This window comes from Impatiens glandulifera, chromosome 1 (genome assembly GCF_907164915.1).
Source record: "Impatiens glandulifera chromosome 1, dImpGla2.1, whole genome shotgun sequence".
Classification (NCBI taxonomy): domain Eukaryota; kingdom Viridiplantae; phylum Streptophyta; class Magnoliopsida; order Ericales; family Balsaminaceae; genus Impatiens; species Impatiens glandulifera.
Window position 1 is genome coordinate 1,540,600 of NC_061862.1, and position 15,670 is coordinate 1,556,269.

Genomic DNA, 15,670 nt, shown 5'->3' on the forward strand with positions numbered 1-15,670 from the left:
AAATGAAATAATATAGTTAGAACATTAAATTGAGAGGGGGGTATGTGGGTAGTGGGTTTTGGTAGCAGTCGCATTCACTTTCAGAAACCAACATTTCCATGAAGATTATTAATTTCCCATCTAATTTTCAAGAAAAAAGATTCTCTCTTTACCCAATCCTCTGAATCCATCTTTATTGTTTGGTCCCTAAAATGAGCTAATAATCCTGACCAATATGGTTGACCTTGACGATTCATAAACAAAGTGACAAAATTAAAAGCATTTAAAATTTATGAATGGGAGAAAAGCAAATGGGATCCTTAATGAACAATGTAGCAGCAGATAGCAGTAGTAATGAAGTCCTCAGAGACATAAATGCACAAAAAAAAGTGTTTGATTCTCTCTGCCTGGCCTGGCCTGGCCCTGCCCTGGCATGGCATGGCCTGTTTGATTCTTCTTCTTCTTCTTCCCCGGGCCAGCCATGCCAATTTATTGTTCTTCTGCCCTGGCCCTGACCCTGACCCTGACCCTGGCCCTGGCCCTGGCCCTGGCTAGCTGGTATTCATTCGCTGACTCTGCGGTTGCATGTGTAATTTCTTTTACAGCAGATCGAACCTCCATTCATATACATGTGTCTGGCTAGTGTGGTCACTCTTCAGTCCAGCCCACAGAGAGATTCCTTTCTTAATGGCATTGATACAATTAATTGCTTAGTTGGTTGGTTGATTTACACAGTTTGTATCAAATTCTTAGGGCAATCTGTTGTTTACTCTATTTCATTGTGTGTATGTACTATTTACAGACTTATTACCATTTAGAGGGAATTCCCTTAGTAATCCTGTAAAAGAAAATAAATAAGTTACTTAAAAGATAAGACTTGTATTAATTAATAATGTCACAATATCCTGCTAACAACAAGTAAACCAAATAAAGGGTTTTGTTTTGGACACTCAATTATGTGAGTTAACTAATCATATTGTATAATACATTCACCTTTTGCAATAGATATATATGTATGTATATTTTTTAAATGGTTTGTTTTGAAAAATAATGCTTGTTTTTTCCATTAAAATTAAACATGACATTATAAATATTTTAAAATGATTAAAAATGAAGAGATTTATGAGCACAAAGGTTTCCAGAATAACCCAACATATTCTACAAATTAAAAAATGTTAGTGTTGTAAATAATACACATCGGTTGAATCTATGAAAATCTGTCAATTTAGTAATAATAGGAGGGGTGACCTGACTATTCAAATCCTTCATATTTACTTTCTCAATCAAAATATCTCAACAATTATCGAGTTACCAACATCAATTCAACCTCAATAAGACACATTCAACAACGATTAACCATAATACATTTATTTTCATGCATTTTTCATCCATCAAAATCCCATAATGTATAACACTCCAATTAAATAACAATTTATTTAAAGAATTTTAAACTCTCACAACTCTCTTAACCTAAATCATACTAAGACAACTTAACAAAGAAGTTATAACAAACACCCCATAAAACCAATAATGTTTAACACTGTAATAACTTCTTACCTATACAGGTGTCACCTCTTTATGCACACCATGATAAATACTCTAACATTAGAAAAACTTTCCCTTGTTAACCACTTTCTATATACAATGCGACTAGTAAAAATCATTAGTCCAAGTATTAGAACATTTTCTTAACCGTGACATTAATGCAAATGACTATGGGACAAACTGACAAAAGCGTCACAAACAAACACTTAACCCCACACCCAACATCATACATGAATCTAAACTGTTTGCGAATTTTTTTTTGTAAAAAATATATGTACTTAAAATGTTGCACTTTTTTTATTGAACCATTGAGACTATACTTACATTCCTCGTCAAAACCCTTATATGTCTAACATTACAAAATCTATTAAACCATTTCGAAAAAGTGTTTTGTTAAGATATTTAATTTCTCGAATCTTTACATCACTTGACCCCTATCCCAATTGACCAAATTACCAAAAAGGATTAATTATACAAACTAATAAATATATATCTAGTAAACTAAACTAAACTAAGCTAATAATATAGTTAAAATTTTGTTAATGATGATATTGTCCATGGAAGGAAGGAAGGAAGGAGAAGAGATAAAGATGAGCATTTAGTTAGGTAAGAAAGAAACACTATTCACATGATCTGACCTGCAAAACATTAAACCATAAACATTGTGGGGGGAAGAAGAAAGAAAAATAGAGATAAATGCACTGCCCCTTCTTTCTGCTTTGGTAGGTAGTCGTGTATCTTAAATGCTTCTCTCCACCGGCCACCCCTTTCTCTTTTCTTTTCTTTTCTTATTATATATATATACTCCTTCATGACCCCATTCCAAACATTCATCTCTCTTTTCTCTTCATTGTCAATTACATAGCTATTATTAGAACATGAAAGACTAGCAACTGTGGTATTGGCCTGGTTCACTCAGAAAGACTTTAGACACCAACCGCGATCTTTGCGATTCGATGCGATCATCTGATCATCTATCTGATTGAGCCGTGCCAATATCTCAGTTCTCTTTCATATATATATATATATATTCATTCTTCCACAATATTTACAACAGGTTTGTTTCTCATGATCAATATCTTCCATTCATTTGCAACTTTATTACCCAGAAAAACTATGCTTAAATTATTGCAGATCTTGAGAGGAATTGCTGCGGTCACGTCTTGTTGATGTTCAAATGGTTGTCATGTTCATAGTTTTTAATTATTTGTCTTTTGATTGTTTTTTTAAATCTCAATATTTAACTCATTTGTATTTTTTTTAGATGGGCAACGTGACATTCGCTGTAATGTAATGTATGAAATAATAATTAAAATTGAACTTGAGATTTTTCAATTTTTTTCATAGATATGGAAGTTTTTATTTATTTATTTGATACACTCAGTAATTGTAAAAGGTCATATTAACTGTCATCCTCTTTATGAAGAATTTAAGCCTTCATGACCCATTATTCTGGAAATACCTTTTTTTCTTTTGTCCAGTTTCTCTTGTTTGTTTGAAAAAAAATTATTCTTTAATTAGTTTGTATTAAAATATCATTAATTTGTATTTTTATTGTTTTATTATTATTCTATTGTGTGTAGTGTACCTTGTATGTTTGAAGTACGATATCTTAGTGCCCACGTGATTGAATAAAATCTATGTAGTTTTTATTCTATATCAAATTCCAAATATTCATTTGAGGAATGTTATTTTTACATAATACATTTTGAAATTACCAAAATATGAATAGGGGACGGTTCGGGACGGAGGATGTATTTACCGTCCCGTCTCGTTTTTATTTCAAAAATTGTTTTACTACTATCTGCCTCATTTGATTTTAGATAATTCCCGCGGGACACTGTTTATATATCATATTCTAAAAACTAATTTATTTTTATATAATCACGAATTTTTTAATATAATATATATTATAATATATTAAAATTATATATTATTATAAAAAAATAAACTTAAAACTCTTATAAAATATAATGAATAAATAAATATATTGATGATTTTATAAATTTAATTGTGTTTTAGTGTTCGGGTTATAATTAGGGTGAAATCGGGCCGAGGAACACAAATATCATCCCCGCCATATCTCCGGTCAACTACCGATTTAAACGGGGAAAACTATCCCAAATGGGGTATTTCGGTTCGATTACCGCAGAGCAGTTTTAAATTGTCATCCTTAAATATGAACACGTCAAATTTTTTAATTAAGGAGAACTAACATGACATCAGTCATGACTCTCCGCTTTAACTTAAAACACTTTCAAATTAAATCGAACCCGTAATATTTTCGTCTATTAAGCTGATTGATAACTAATTAAAGTTAACCTTTCAACTTAAAATACTTTCAGATTGAATCAATATATGTATTTATATTTTGTTTGATTTTATTGATATATTAATCACTCACAAATACTAGTGAAGAAGTTATAAATAATAATTTAAAGCCTCAATCATTTGAGTTGTGGCCTAGTGACCTCATTTGCTTATTGATTGAAGGATTTGCCTTCCACCATTTTTACACCAATTGTAGTATAATATTACTATAACCTTAATTGCGTCATTCCTTACGCACATGATTATTTTTTTTTATAATTATTTTTTAATATTATTTTTATTTGAACCCTTATCACCAAAGGGTTTATAGACCGGCCTAACATAATCAATATTACATGATTTAAATAAAAACTAGAATCAAATTGCTTATTTTATTTCATCAGATGGATCAAACTCTCATCATACGGCCAGCCATTTATAATTGTAGATTTAAATTATAATGGGAAATTAATTAACAAGTCAACTCAACATTTACTTATATCCCAATATTCTTCTTTTCAAAATGGTTAATTTGGAAAGTCATGTGATTTCCTAATACCACCCAATAATTAAAGTTGGAATGGTCAAAAATTATGATTTCTTATTACATGCAAATAGATATTTCGAATCTCGTTTTTGCAAATTTCACCATTTGTGTCTCTTTTTTCAAACTTATCAATTTAAAAAAATTTATTGTTAAAGTTATACAAAATAAGATTTATCTTAATAGTTTTAAAATTTATTAACTTATTATTTGTGCAATATTTATAAATAAATAAATAAAAATATTAATGACTTTAATTTAACAGCCGAAATTAAACGAATGAAGGGTTTTGACTATAAATTTTTTAAAATTTGATAGTCAAAATCTTTATTTCGCTGAAAATTGATAACTAAATTAGTTACATTAGTTTTTATTTATTTATTTTTAAATGTTATGTAAATAATAAATTAACGACAAAATTTCATTTTTTATAATTAATAATAAGAAGCCCCAAATTATAAAATTTAAAAAAGATGTCGGAAGATCTATGATTTGGTAGCAGAGAAGGGTGTAGCTTGGAGCCCGCCATGCCTTCAAGAGCACCTCCCTGGATTTCGGGGATGGTTACTAGGAGGAGTCTCTGGCATGCATGGTTTTCTTAGTCGAGTCTGATGGTTTAACCCAACCTAGGACTTGGAAAGGGATCATCGAACATAAGACTTTAGGCACGCCTGGGAGAATAACTACCCTAATAAAATATACAAACGCAATTAATAAACGGAATTCACTGATAAAGAGACGAAAGTAAAAACTGCCGTAATGAACCTAAACTAAAGACCAGAAATAATGAAGCACAATTGTGAATAGATTCCCTCCAATTTTAAATGTTGTAAGTGAAACTTAAAATGATGGATGTTTATTTAAGAAATAAATAAAATTATTGTAATTTTAAATACTCAATAAATTAGAAACTTGATATAATATATATTTAAGATAATATAATGATAAATAAAGCTGAGAATATAAATAGATAACTTATTGGATTATCTTTAAAAAAAAAATCAATTTATCTCAAAATTGATATTTACTTTATTTTTTATATATTAAATTTAATTTGTTAGAAAGACTAACTGAATAAGGTTTTTCTGTATTAAAAAAATAAAAATCATCTAACTCCATCCTTATTAATCACGTCACAAAATTATTAACCAAAACAAATTATTAGTTTTATATTATTATTATATATTAATATTATTAAAACTTTTTTACAAACAATAAAATAAAATAAATCTCTACCTACTCAAAATTATTACAAATAACTGCTTTTAAATAACCAACATTTTCTTTTTTTTAAAATCCCTATCAAAACAAGATTTATGACTTTTTTTATTCAATCATAATCAAGCATGATTTATTATTTTATTTAATATAATTAAACTTAAACTAATTATTAAATTTAATAATCAAAATATTAAAATACTTTTTATTTTATAATTATATATATTTTAAATGTCAATGTATATTAAATATGAAAAAAAAATTGTTTAAACACAAAAACAAAACATGACATAAAAATAAAAAATAAGAAAAAACGGTACTCAATAAGTTATCGACAGAGCCGGCCACGAGTGTTGGGCTGTCCCAACCCCGGTAGAAAAAAAGACGATATATTTTTGTTTCCCTAGGTCTAGTTTAAAAAATTGAGATAAAACAATAGTTTTTTTGTGAGATTTGAATCCATAACTATATAAAAATTTTAAGTTTTTATCTAGAACCACTAAGCTACAAGATTCATGTTTAAAATTACAATAAATTACAATAAATTTAACTAAATACCTTAATATTTTAATAAATGGAATGCCCTGGGGTGAATTGCCCTAGCCCGAAAGCTTACCGAGCTTACTTTAGGGCCGACCATAGTTATCGAGCTTGTAAGTACTCAAGAAGAACGATTAACTCTCTGACAGACTCTACTGCATTTTCTAAACGAATCTCAAAAAGTATCATAATAATATTATTATAAATGATATGCATTAGACGACTACTATTGAAAATTCGACGATTTTTCTCAAACCATGTAATCCAATAAAAAATAATTAGGATGATAACTCAAATATGTAGGTCTGCTTTATCAGCCGCATCAATCCAAATTTCTCAGCAACTATCCAAATGTTCAACATTATCAGTAATACCTTACAAAAGACTTCAAATATTAGTCACCCCTCAACAATACAAAAGTAAGTAAGTTGTTGATTTTAACCTTTTTGTGACACATACGACTAGTTATAATACAACATTTTTAATGCATATATCATCTGTTAGAATTCCACCATTAATAACGCTTCATCCAAAGAACGAGATCTTGAATGAAATCTTTGACTCCCAAAGTTTTCAAAACAAAAATTATATGAAATCATCTTAAGAACAACTTGTAGCAATACCTCCACATAAAAACTATCTATATCTTGTCAACGCATAACGTCTTATTCAGATGGTGACACTTGTTTGCATCATACAAAAAGTAAACTCTATTATGTGACGAAATTTCCATAATGTTTAATCTTATTACATATCTAATTCGGCTGGCGAAACCACTAGACCATGATCAAATATGTCCTTGATTGTGACATTTCTACATATAGCAATGGAAGCAAACTCATAATACATCGTACCTAAACTTTTAACGATACACCAAATGTCGTCCCAAAATCTAATAATAAACTCATCCCCCACAATAAATCTAGACTGCCCACGAAAACTTTTTCACATAAAATAAATTTCCCTCAAAGTATTACACCCCGCTGGATAATTAGACATTTTGGTGAACCAACAAGACCAATCATTACCATACTTACATATGATTATCAATGCCCAAAGACTATTCGGTTCTATTGCAAATCTACTAACCATTTTGATAGAAGAGCCTTATTAAAAGAAATAAGATCTTGAATATATATACCTCCTTGATCTTTAAAATATTTGACCTTATCCCAACTAATTAGATGACAAAATGATGAGTTAAAAGATCTTCATAGAAATTCACACATTATTCTCTTCATTTTCATCGCCACACTCTTGGCCCTTAAGGAGAATGAATAACGACATCATATATGTGCGTATAGATGATAATATACTCTCAATGAGGATTAACCGACCTCTTTTCGAGATTATTTTATTTTTCTATCTAGACAGTTTACATTCCATTTTAATGATAATAAGGTCCGAAGAGACATTGAAATGAAATTTAGGACTTAATGACATATCAAGATATATTGATAAAAGATCACTAATTCTGAACCCCAACACATTTTTCAACCTCATTATTCTTCTAATCAAAACATAATTTGAAAAAAAGATGTTTGACTTATTAAGATTAATTCGAAGACTGTAACATGCACCGAATAACCATAAAATATCCTAAAGTGTTTAAAATTTTTATAAGTAGCTTGGACAATGTAGAGCGTGTCATCAACAAAAAACAAATGTGATATGACAAAAATATATATTTTTAACTCACAACTCACTCTATGAATGAGTTCCGAGTTTTATAAGAAAATCATTATTTTTTAGAAAGTTTCCATAACAATGACGAACAAAAAAGGAGATAGTGGATCACCCTGTCTGATCCCTCTAGAGCTCTTGAAAAATCTCTGAGAACTCTCATTAACAATGACAATAAATTTAACCGTCGATAGATAAAATCTAATCCAACAAATCCATTTCGCACCCTTTTCTATTTTGTCAATTACATCAATTAAACTCTCAATTGACATGATTATAAGTTTTTCCGATGTCTAACTTGACAAGAATATTTTTTTCACCTCTTGAATTAACTGAGTCAATATGCACTAATTTACTATTAATACGGCATCATAGATTTGACAATCTTTGATAACGTTATCTGATTACTAAATATGACTGTCTTTAACCACGTAATCTTTTGACAACCATTTTATAATTATATATTAATACCATTTAATTTTTTAATCCAAAATAAACTCACCTACTCAAACTCAACCATTTCAACCATTTTTTTTTAATAAACAATTTTTTTTATTTAAAATACTTAAAACAAGGTTTAATAAAATAGTATTATTTGACTAATGTACAAGTGATGAAACATCCTCTAGGTTTGCTTCCTACTCTGGTATACATAGTACGTCATACAAACAGAAGAGGACCCCACTCTCTAACCAGCACCAGGCCGAACGGAACACAAAAGATTCCGAATCACTCATCATCATTTTTCTTCTCCTTCTTCTTACGGTGCTCTCTCTAATCTCTCTCTATCTATCTAATTTCATATTGATCCACTCCCGTGATTATGATTCTAAGCTTTGGAACCAATTCTTCTTACTCATCAAATCTAACACAAGAAAGAAGAATTGGAGATTGACGATGATTGCTTGCTTCCTTCCTTCCTTCTCTGTATTTAGTTAGTTAGTTTTGTTTGTTTGATCATTTCGCTTTAGCTTCGAATCTAGACTTCTTCCTTTATGACGATGGACGAGACTACCGAGAGTTGTGGAAGTAGACCAGTCGAATCGCTTTCAATGCAGACTAAAGAGGACAGACAGAGACTTGAAGTCTTCACCGGTGTTCTCGCTCGTCTTCACCAGTCAAATCCCAAGGAAATCGCCGTTCCTGGCTTTGAAGATCAACTTTGGCTTCATTTCAATCGCCTTCCTGCCAGGTATCTTTTGCACTAGATAGAATTACTTAGTATAGCTTCCTGTTTGTTTATCTATTGCTTGTTTTTTCTCTATTCAATTTGAGACTTCTTTCAATTATTTTTTTGCTGTTTTCCTTGTCTTTATCGAGCTCGTTTGATCCATTGATTACTGTTTATTGTCCTTTTCGAATTCTACTTTTGGAATTTGATTGTGCATCTTATGTGTTGATGGAGAAAGTGTAGTTGTATATATGCAGATATGCATTGGATGTGAACGTTGAAAGAGCAGAAGATGTTCTCACGCATAAGAGGCTACTCCATCTTGCAGAGGATCCTGCCAAGAGACCTGCACTTGAAGTTCACCTTGTTCAGGTTGCTCACAGGCTGTGTTTTATAAATCTCTATAGATTTTCCATTCTTCAATATTTCGCAATCTTTATGCTAGTTCTTTAGTTTTTATAGAATCATTTCATATTGAGTTCTCTACTATACATACCAGTCAAATGACTCTGATATCTATAATCGGTTCATAAGGAATAGTTATTGGGCATGGGAATGATTCTGGACCTTCCATCTTGCTTGTTGAGTTTGGTAAAAAGGGCTTGCAATATATTTCAACTCTATACCTCATTGTGTTATTATTTGTTTGTTATATTCAGGTTCCTCCCACCACATCAACACAAACATTTGATTCTAATCACATTGACAATGAAGAGAAAGAAGATGCCCAATCTCATCAACCTAGTGTATCCGGGTACCCTGCTACTCATAAGTCTCGACTTCCCTTTCTTGCCACGGGTCGATATCATCTTCTGTGTTTGATTTGTTTTTTTAAAATTTTGTTTAATAGTTTTAATGAACTGTGCTCATGTTAGTTCTATCCTACCCATGTGACAGAGCTCATCCACCTCCTACATTCGGTGCACTAGCCAATCTTGATGATGATGCTGACAGTAACATACCTTCAACTCCTAACTCAAGGTAAAAGTTCATTTAGATTCTTACATGTTTGTTGACATACAATTTTTAGACCCCGAAAACAACATTTTTTATATTTATAATACCAAGGAATCCCAATGAAAACAACTTGACTCATTTTGGAACAGTAGATGAAAGCTTTGCATAGGAAATTTTCCATGATTTAGACAATGATGGCATTTCTGGTAGCAAGGCTATTTGCTACTGTTTTTATTTACAGCAGTAGCATTTCATAGTTGTTACTAATTATTTTTCTGAGTTGTTTCCAGTAGAAGGATATCTGGTTGGGTCTTTTCAGTGAGGTGCTTCCAGGAGACATTAATTATCTGGGATTCTGGAGGAGATATAATATATCTATTTTTCTAAAAATGAAGATTGTTCAGTATATTTTTAACTCTTACATGTGCAGGCCAATGCATGAGATTACTATTTCAACACTGGATAGGCCAAAACTTCTTAGCCAGGTATTTTTTTTGTTTCTCGTAACCACCTGTTCAAAATATCACTGTCTATTTGTATTATGAGAAAATGTCAATTTCGGAGAGCAATTGTGTATCTCTTCCAAGGGGAAGACACGAGTCATGACTAAAGACACCAGGCTATAAATTCAGAAACATATGTGTTTATTGTCTGTTCTTTAGGAGTTCATTCTAGAATGAAGGTTAAGTCTAATTTTAGATGTTAATAATTTCCCCTGGTTAACAATTCTTCTCCCCTAAACACTGAAAAAAAGAAAAATTAATCTGTTTCTGCACCCTTTCTTAGAATTTAACCCATATTTTATCTTAACTATCCAGTTGACATCATTACTTTCTGACGTGGGATTGAATATTCAAGAGGCTCATGTTTTTTCGACTACTGATGGCTACTCCTTAGATGTATTTGTTGTTGATGGCTGGCATCTTGAGGTATACTTCAAGTTACTTGTTCAAACTTCTTGTATCACTCAACAGTTTAACTAGCTTCTAAGAATACTAGGTTTGCATACCTTGTGAGTTATTTCTATTATACTAGTGGATTGTACATGTTTAATTCAGGATGTACTAATGTTTTTTTTTCATTTACTCTCATCATTAATATCTTTTCTTCTTAAGTTGTTGCATTCTCTCTCATCTACATTATGAAGTTGGAAGTGATGTGACTAAAGGAAATAATTCTTAGAAATGCCTAACTTGACATTTTTTTTACAAAAGCATGGCTTGATTTGTATGCAGACGTAGCTATAGTTAAAGGGGTATTTAGTAGGAGAAATCAATGGCATGGGATTGTTCCTAGGGATAGGGAAGTTGTTATGCTAACATCTAATTTGAAATACATAGAAACTTTAGTAGCATACACGAAGAATCATTTTGTTGAGAGCTAGAGAAGAGCAAGACAGTTAGTATTTCTTATAGTTTTTCGATGGGATGATCCAACTTAGGCACGGGGTGACTCTTTTGCGTTCCATCACCATCTCCAGTCTCATACCCTAGCTAGGATTAGTTAATGCCTTGAACCAGTAGGTAACGTGTTACCCAACCCATTCTAATGTGTAGAATGAGTTGAATAAATTTAGTTTGGGTTGAATATGGGTTGAGTTTACCCCTTTGATCACCCCTAGATAGTTAGTATTTCTTTTTGAGAAGACAGTTGAGACTAATACTAGAAAACAATTGATATATGCATGCAAAGTAGTTTGTGAAGTCATTGGGTGCCAATGATTCATTAACTGATATGATCACATGCCACTCAATTATGTCTAACTATCTTGGTCTGGAGATTCTGACTACTTAGAGCTTGTTTACACATATCTTCTTCATTGTGATGCTTTTCTATATTTTTTTTCTTGTAAGTTTGATTTTTTTTAACAATTCATATTGATGTATATATTATAGGAGTCTGAGAAGCTTAAAGATGAACTGACGAAACAAATCCTAAGGAACAAGGTAACTACTTATAATTCTTACAGAATGTAAACCAATCGAGGAACCTTGCCAAGCTCCAAATCAATTCCCAATTGAATAGGTATCATTGATCACCACATGTTGCCCCCTGTCAACCCAAGCCGTACTTCTATTGAGATGAGCCTTAGTAATAAGAGAAGGAAAATTCTATTTATCTCTGATACAAAATTCCATTTAGGAGAAAGAATAAGAGAAGAGAAAAAATCATGTAGAGAAGAAGCCAATCAAAATTACACATTAGAAAGAATAAGAGAAGAGAAGAAATCATGTAGAGAAGAAGCCAATCAAAATTACACATTACAATATATATTTTTTTGAGAAAAAGGTTAACCTTTTTATTAAAATATATCTCAAATCTTACATCAGTTTGGGAGATATTACAATTACTTATCTATATTCTATACTACTAAACATAACTGAAAAATCACTACTACTAATTACTTGTAACGGCTCTATAATAACATTAATAATATTACTATCTAATATACCAATATAACACGATCTTACTTAATTATTTACCTCATACTTCTTTTGTTTATTGTTCTGCAGGGACAATTCTGTGTAAATGAAAAGTCGTTTTCTATTGTCACTGAGAACAAGCAAATACCTAGTGCTCCATCTGACCATGTAAAAATACCTATTGATGGAGGTGATGTCTGGGAAATTGATGTCAGTTTGCTGAAGTTTGATTCAAAAGTTGGTTCTGGTTCATTTGGTGACCTGTGAGTTTTGTTTCTCAAATCTGTTTGCATGTAGGACGTGGTTTTGAAGTATTAGGCTTATTTTTCTTCATTCTTTTATTCAGCTACAAAGGCACATACTGTAGTCAGGAAGTTGCCATTAAAGTTCTCAAGCCTGAGCGCATCAGCAAAGATATGCTGACCGAATTTGCCCATGAGGTGTTTATAATGAGGTACACCAAAATTTCTTGTTCAGAATATTCCTTTGGAGGAAATAAATATGTAGTATTTTGTTGAAGTCACTCTTGCTGGTGGTCCACTAATTATACTCTACATTGATTTATTCAATAGTGACGCAGGGAAATATTTGTCGTCACTGTCTTGATTTCATGCCACTTTAATATAAGTCGAGTCTCCATGTTTCCATGAGGGTACTTTGTTCTAAAGTTACTTCTCTATTGTGTTATTGCAGGAAAATCCGTCACAAGAATGTATTGCAATTCATAGGCACATGTACACGACCTCCTACTCTATGTATTATCACTGGTATATGATTTTGTACTCTTTTGTGCTAAGAAAACTTAGGAAATACCTTATTATCGTGCTCTCGGTATGCAGTAAAATTCCTCTGTTTAGTTTCATTTTAATCAGATCGTGATAACAACGTGGCTTCTGAGGCTATTCTCTGCATAAAATCACTTTCCATCTTTATCTTTCCTCTTAACAGAGTTCATGTCTCGAGGAAGTATATATGACTTTCTGCATAAGCAAAAGGGTACATTTAAGCTTCCTACTATGCTCAAAGTTGCACTTGATATTTCCAAAGGAATGAACTATTTGCATCAAAACCATATTATTCATCGAGACTTGAAGTCTGCCAACCTTGTAATGGACGAAAATGAAGTAAGAGACTATTCTGCATCTTGTCGTGTATGTCTGGGTAGTTAAATTCATATGTACTAAGTTCTCTTCTTGACAGTGCAATTGCTGTATGAAGAATTGTTTCCTGATTTAGCGCAATAATTAATCTTCTTGAAAGTGCAATAAGTCTATTACCTGTCAGGTTGTAAAAGTTGCAGACTTTGGAGTTGCTAGAGTTCAGTCGGAATCAGGAGTGATGACTGCAGAAACTGGAACATACCGTTGGATGGCTCCTGAGGTAAACATAACCATACGTACATTCAATCTTGTAGTACCATTTATTACAAAAATCAGTTTTATGGCAGTAAATTATTAACAAAACTTCTTTGCTGGTAAGATAGTAACTGCGTTCTAATACCTACTGAAGGCTTTAATGTTCTGATCTAATTTATGAACTTTGAAGTTAATTTTCTTTATTTCAAGCTTGAATAATACTGTGGCTCATGGTATGGTCAAACATTTTGTTGAGATATTCAAATATACCCTTGCTCTTGGATTTTTTTTTTTCATTCTCGCTTAAACTCTTTTTTGCTCCTTACATTGAAGGTCATCCTACATAAACCATATGGTCCTAAGGCTGATGTATTCAGTTTCGGGTTAGTATTATGGGAACTTTTAACAGGAGAAGTAAGTCTTATTGTGAATATTCTCACGCATATAATCCTTTATTTTCTGCACTAGACTAATATGTCGTCACATATATATGTTTTAAATAATATGTTAGCTTCCCCATGCACTCTTGACTCCTCTACAAGCTGCTGTTGGTGTTGTACAAGAGGTTCTATCTCTGAAATAAATTTTTATTTTTTTTAAAGACAAAGATGTCATCAGATTGTCAGTAATTCTAATATGTTGATATTATCAGGGTCTACGGCCTCCAATTCCTATAAGCACTCATCCAAAACTTGCACAATTACTTGATAGATGCTGGCAGCAAAACCCTGATCTGAGACCTGATTTTAATGAAATCATAAACATCTTGCAGCAGTTAGTGAAGGAGGTAGGTTTGTTTGTTGTTATTGTTTATCTCATTCAAGATTTGTCACAAATAATATACCTGTTTCTGACAGGTGGGAAGTGGAGATAAAGCTGGATTCTCCTTGTTTAAAAAAAGGAGCCATAATTAATGACTGAAGTTTGCATTTTGGAAATCAAGCATGCTCATGATCCCAGGTATTTTTATTGTGTTGTGAAGTCTAACTGATTTGTACAGCGTTTTATTTTCTCAAGTTGATGAAATTATGTTTCTGCATATCTCTTTTAAATTCTTTTTTAATCATAAGCTCGATTATCTCATCCCAGTGTTTGTAATTTGTATATATGTGAGGGGCAACAACAACAACGTATTGTCTGTCCTTGTGATATAAAAGTGTTGCAAATTGATCTATTATTGCTTTCAGAAGTTGGAATTATTAGGTACTAAAAAAAAGAAGGGAAAATTCTAGGTGAAAATCTGTCTTGCCCGGACTGTGATGTGAAGACGGGCAAGAACATGCATGCAATGTATAGCCATTCGAGCCTGTCTCCTCACTAAAACACCTCGAACCAAAGCTTGCAGCTTAACTAGACTTCTTAATGCCCGAAATGCTCTTCTTGCCTATAAAATACATACATACATACAGAAACAGTATAAGGTTATAAAAAGGGTATAACTATGTATATGACTTAATTACCAGATGACTCCTGAAGCAAGCCTGGATCTTTATGGCTGCGGTAGTCATTAACTGATATCTCTCATTGCTCGCCGCAGCTTCTTTGATCAATTCTCCTGATATAATAATAGCAGGAGAAATATGGGCATGATCATCTTGATCTGTAATATTGTTATGATGGGTATTTGATGATGATATTTCTTGGGTGATGTTTGTGTGGAGAACGATTACGGTTTCTTGAGGATGAGGATGAATTATCAGAAACTTCTTTCTCACTATACTCATCCATTTTCTCGCCTTTCCCATTCTCTCTTGAGATCTTCAATATTCCTTCCTTTTCATGGCTTTTATGCATGTGCTTTTGTTGATCAAGTTTTGCTTACAAGGGTGGGAATGTGCTTTCCATGTTTGGTGGAAGAATGATCAAATTATTAAACGTGCCGGCCCATCTCCACTGGACATGGGACCATGTTGTACACACCTAAGTTTTACTTTTTCAAAAAAAT

The 15,670-nt window shown here is 31.9% G+C and overlaps 2 protein-coding genes across 2 annotated transcripts; one reads left to right on the plus strand and one right to left on the minus strand.

Moving 5' to 3' along the window:
- Positions 1–8,540: 8,540 nt before the first annotated feature.
- Positions 8,541–14,899, plus strand: LOC124919712 (serine/threonine-protein kinase STY8-like). The gene is made up of 16 exons (XM_047460033.1): positions 8,541–9,011; positions 9,248–9,362; positions 9,650–9,744; positions 9,888–9,971; positions 10,378–10,432; positions 10,766–10,876; positions 11,843–11,893; positions 12,461–12,633; positions 12,717–12,824; positions 13,064–13,137; positions 13,319–13,494; positions 13,655–13,750; positions 14,059–14,139; positions 14,237–14,290; positions 14,378–14,512; positions 14,583–14,899. Exons 1-16 carry the CDS (start codon positions 8,815–8,817, stop codon positions 14,637–14,639), a joined length of 1,662 nt encoding a protein of 553 aa, XP_047315989.1. The 5' UTR covers positions 8,541–8,814; the 3' UTR covers positions 14,640–14,899.
- Positions 14,844–15,618, minus strand: LOC124919715 (protein IQ-DOMAIN 20-like). Its single transcript, XM_047460035.1, has 2 exons — positions 15,186–15,618; positions 14,844–15,109 (listed from the first exon to the last, which is right to left on the minus strand). The coding sequence occupies exons 1-2, from the start codon at positions 15,468–15,470 to the stop codon at positions 14,954–14,956; spliced, it is 441 nt and encodes a 146-aa protein (XP_047315991.1). The 5' UTR covers positions 15,471–15,618; the 3' UTR covers positions 14,844–14,953.
- Between the last annotated feature and the right edge of the window lie 52 nt (positions 15,619–15,670).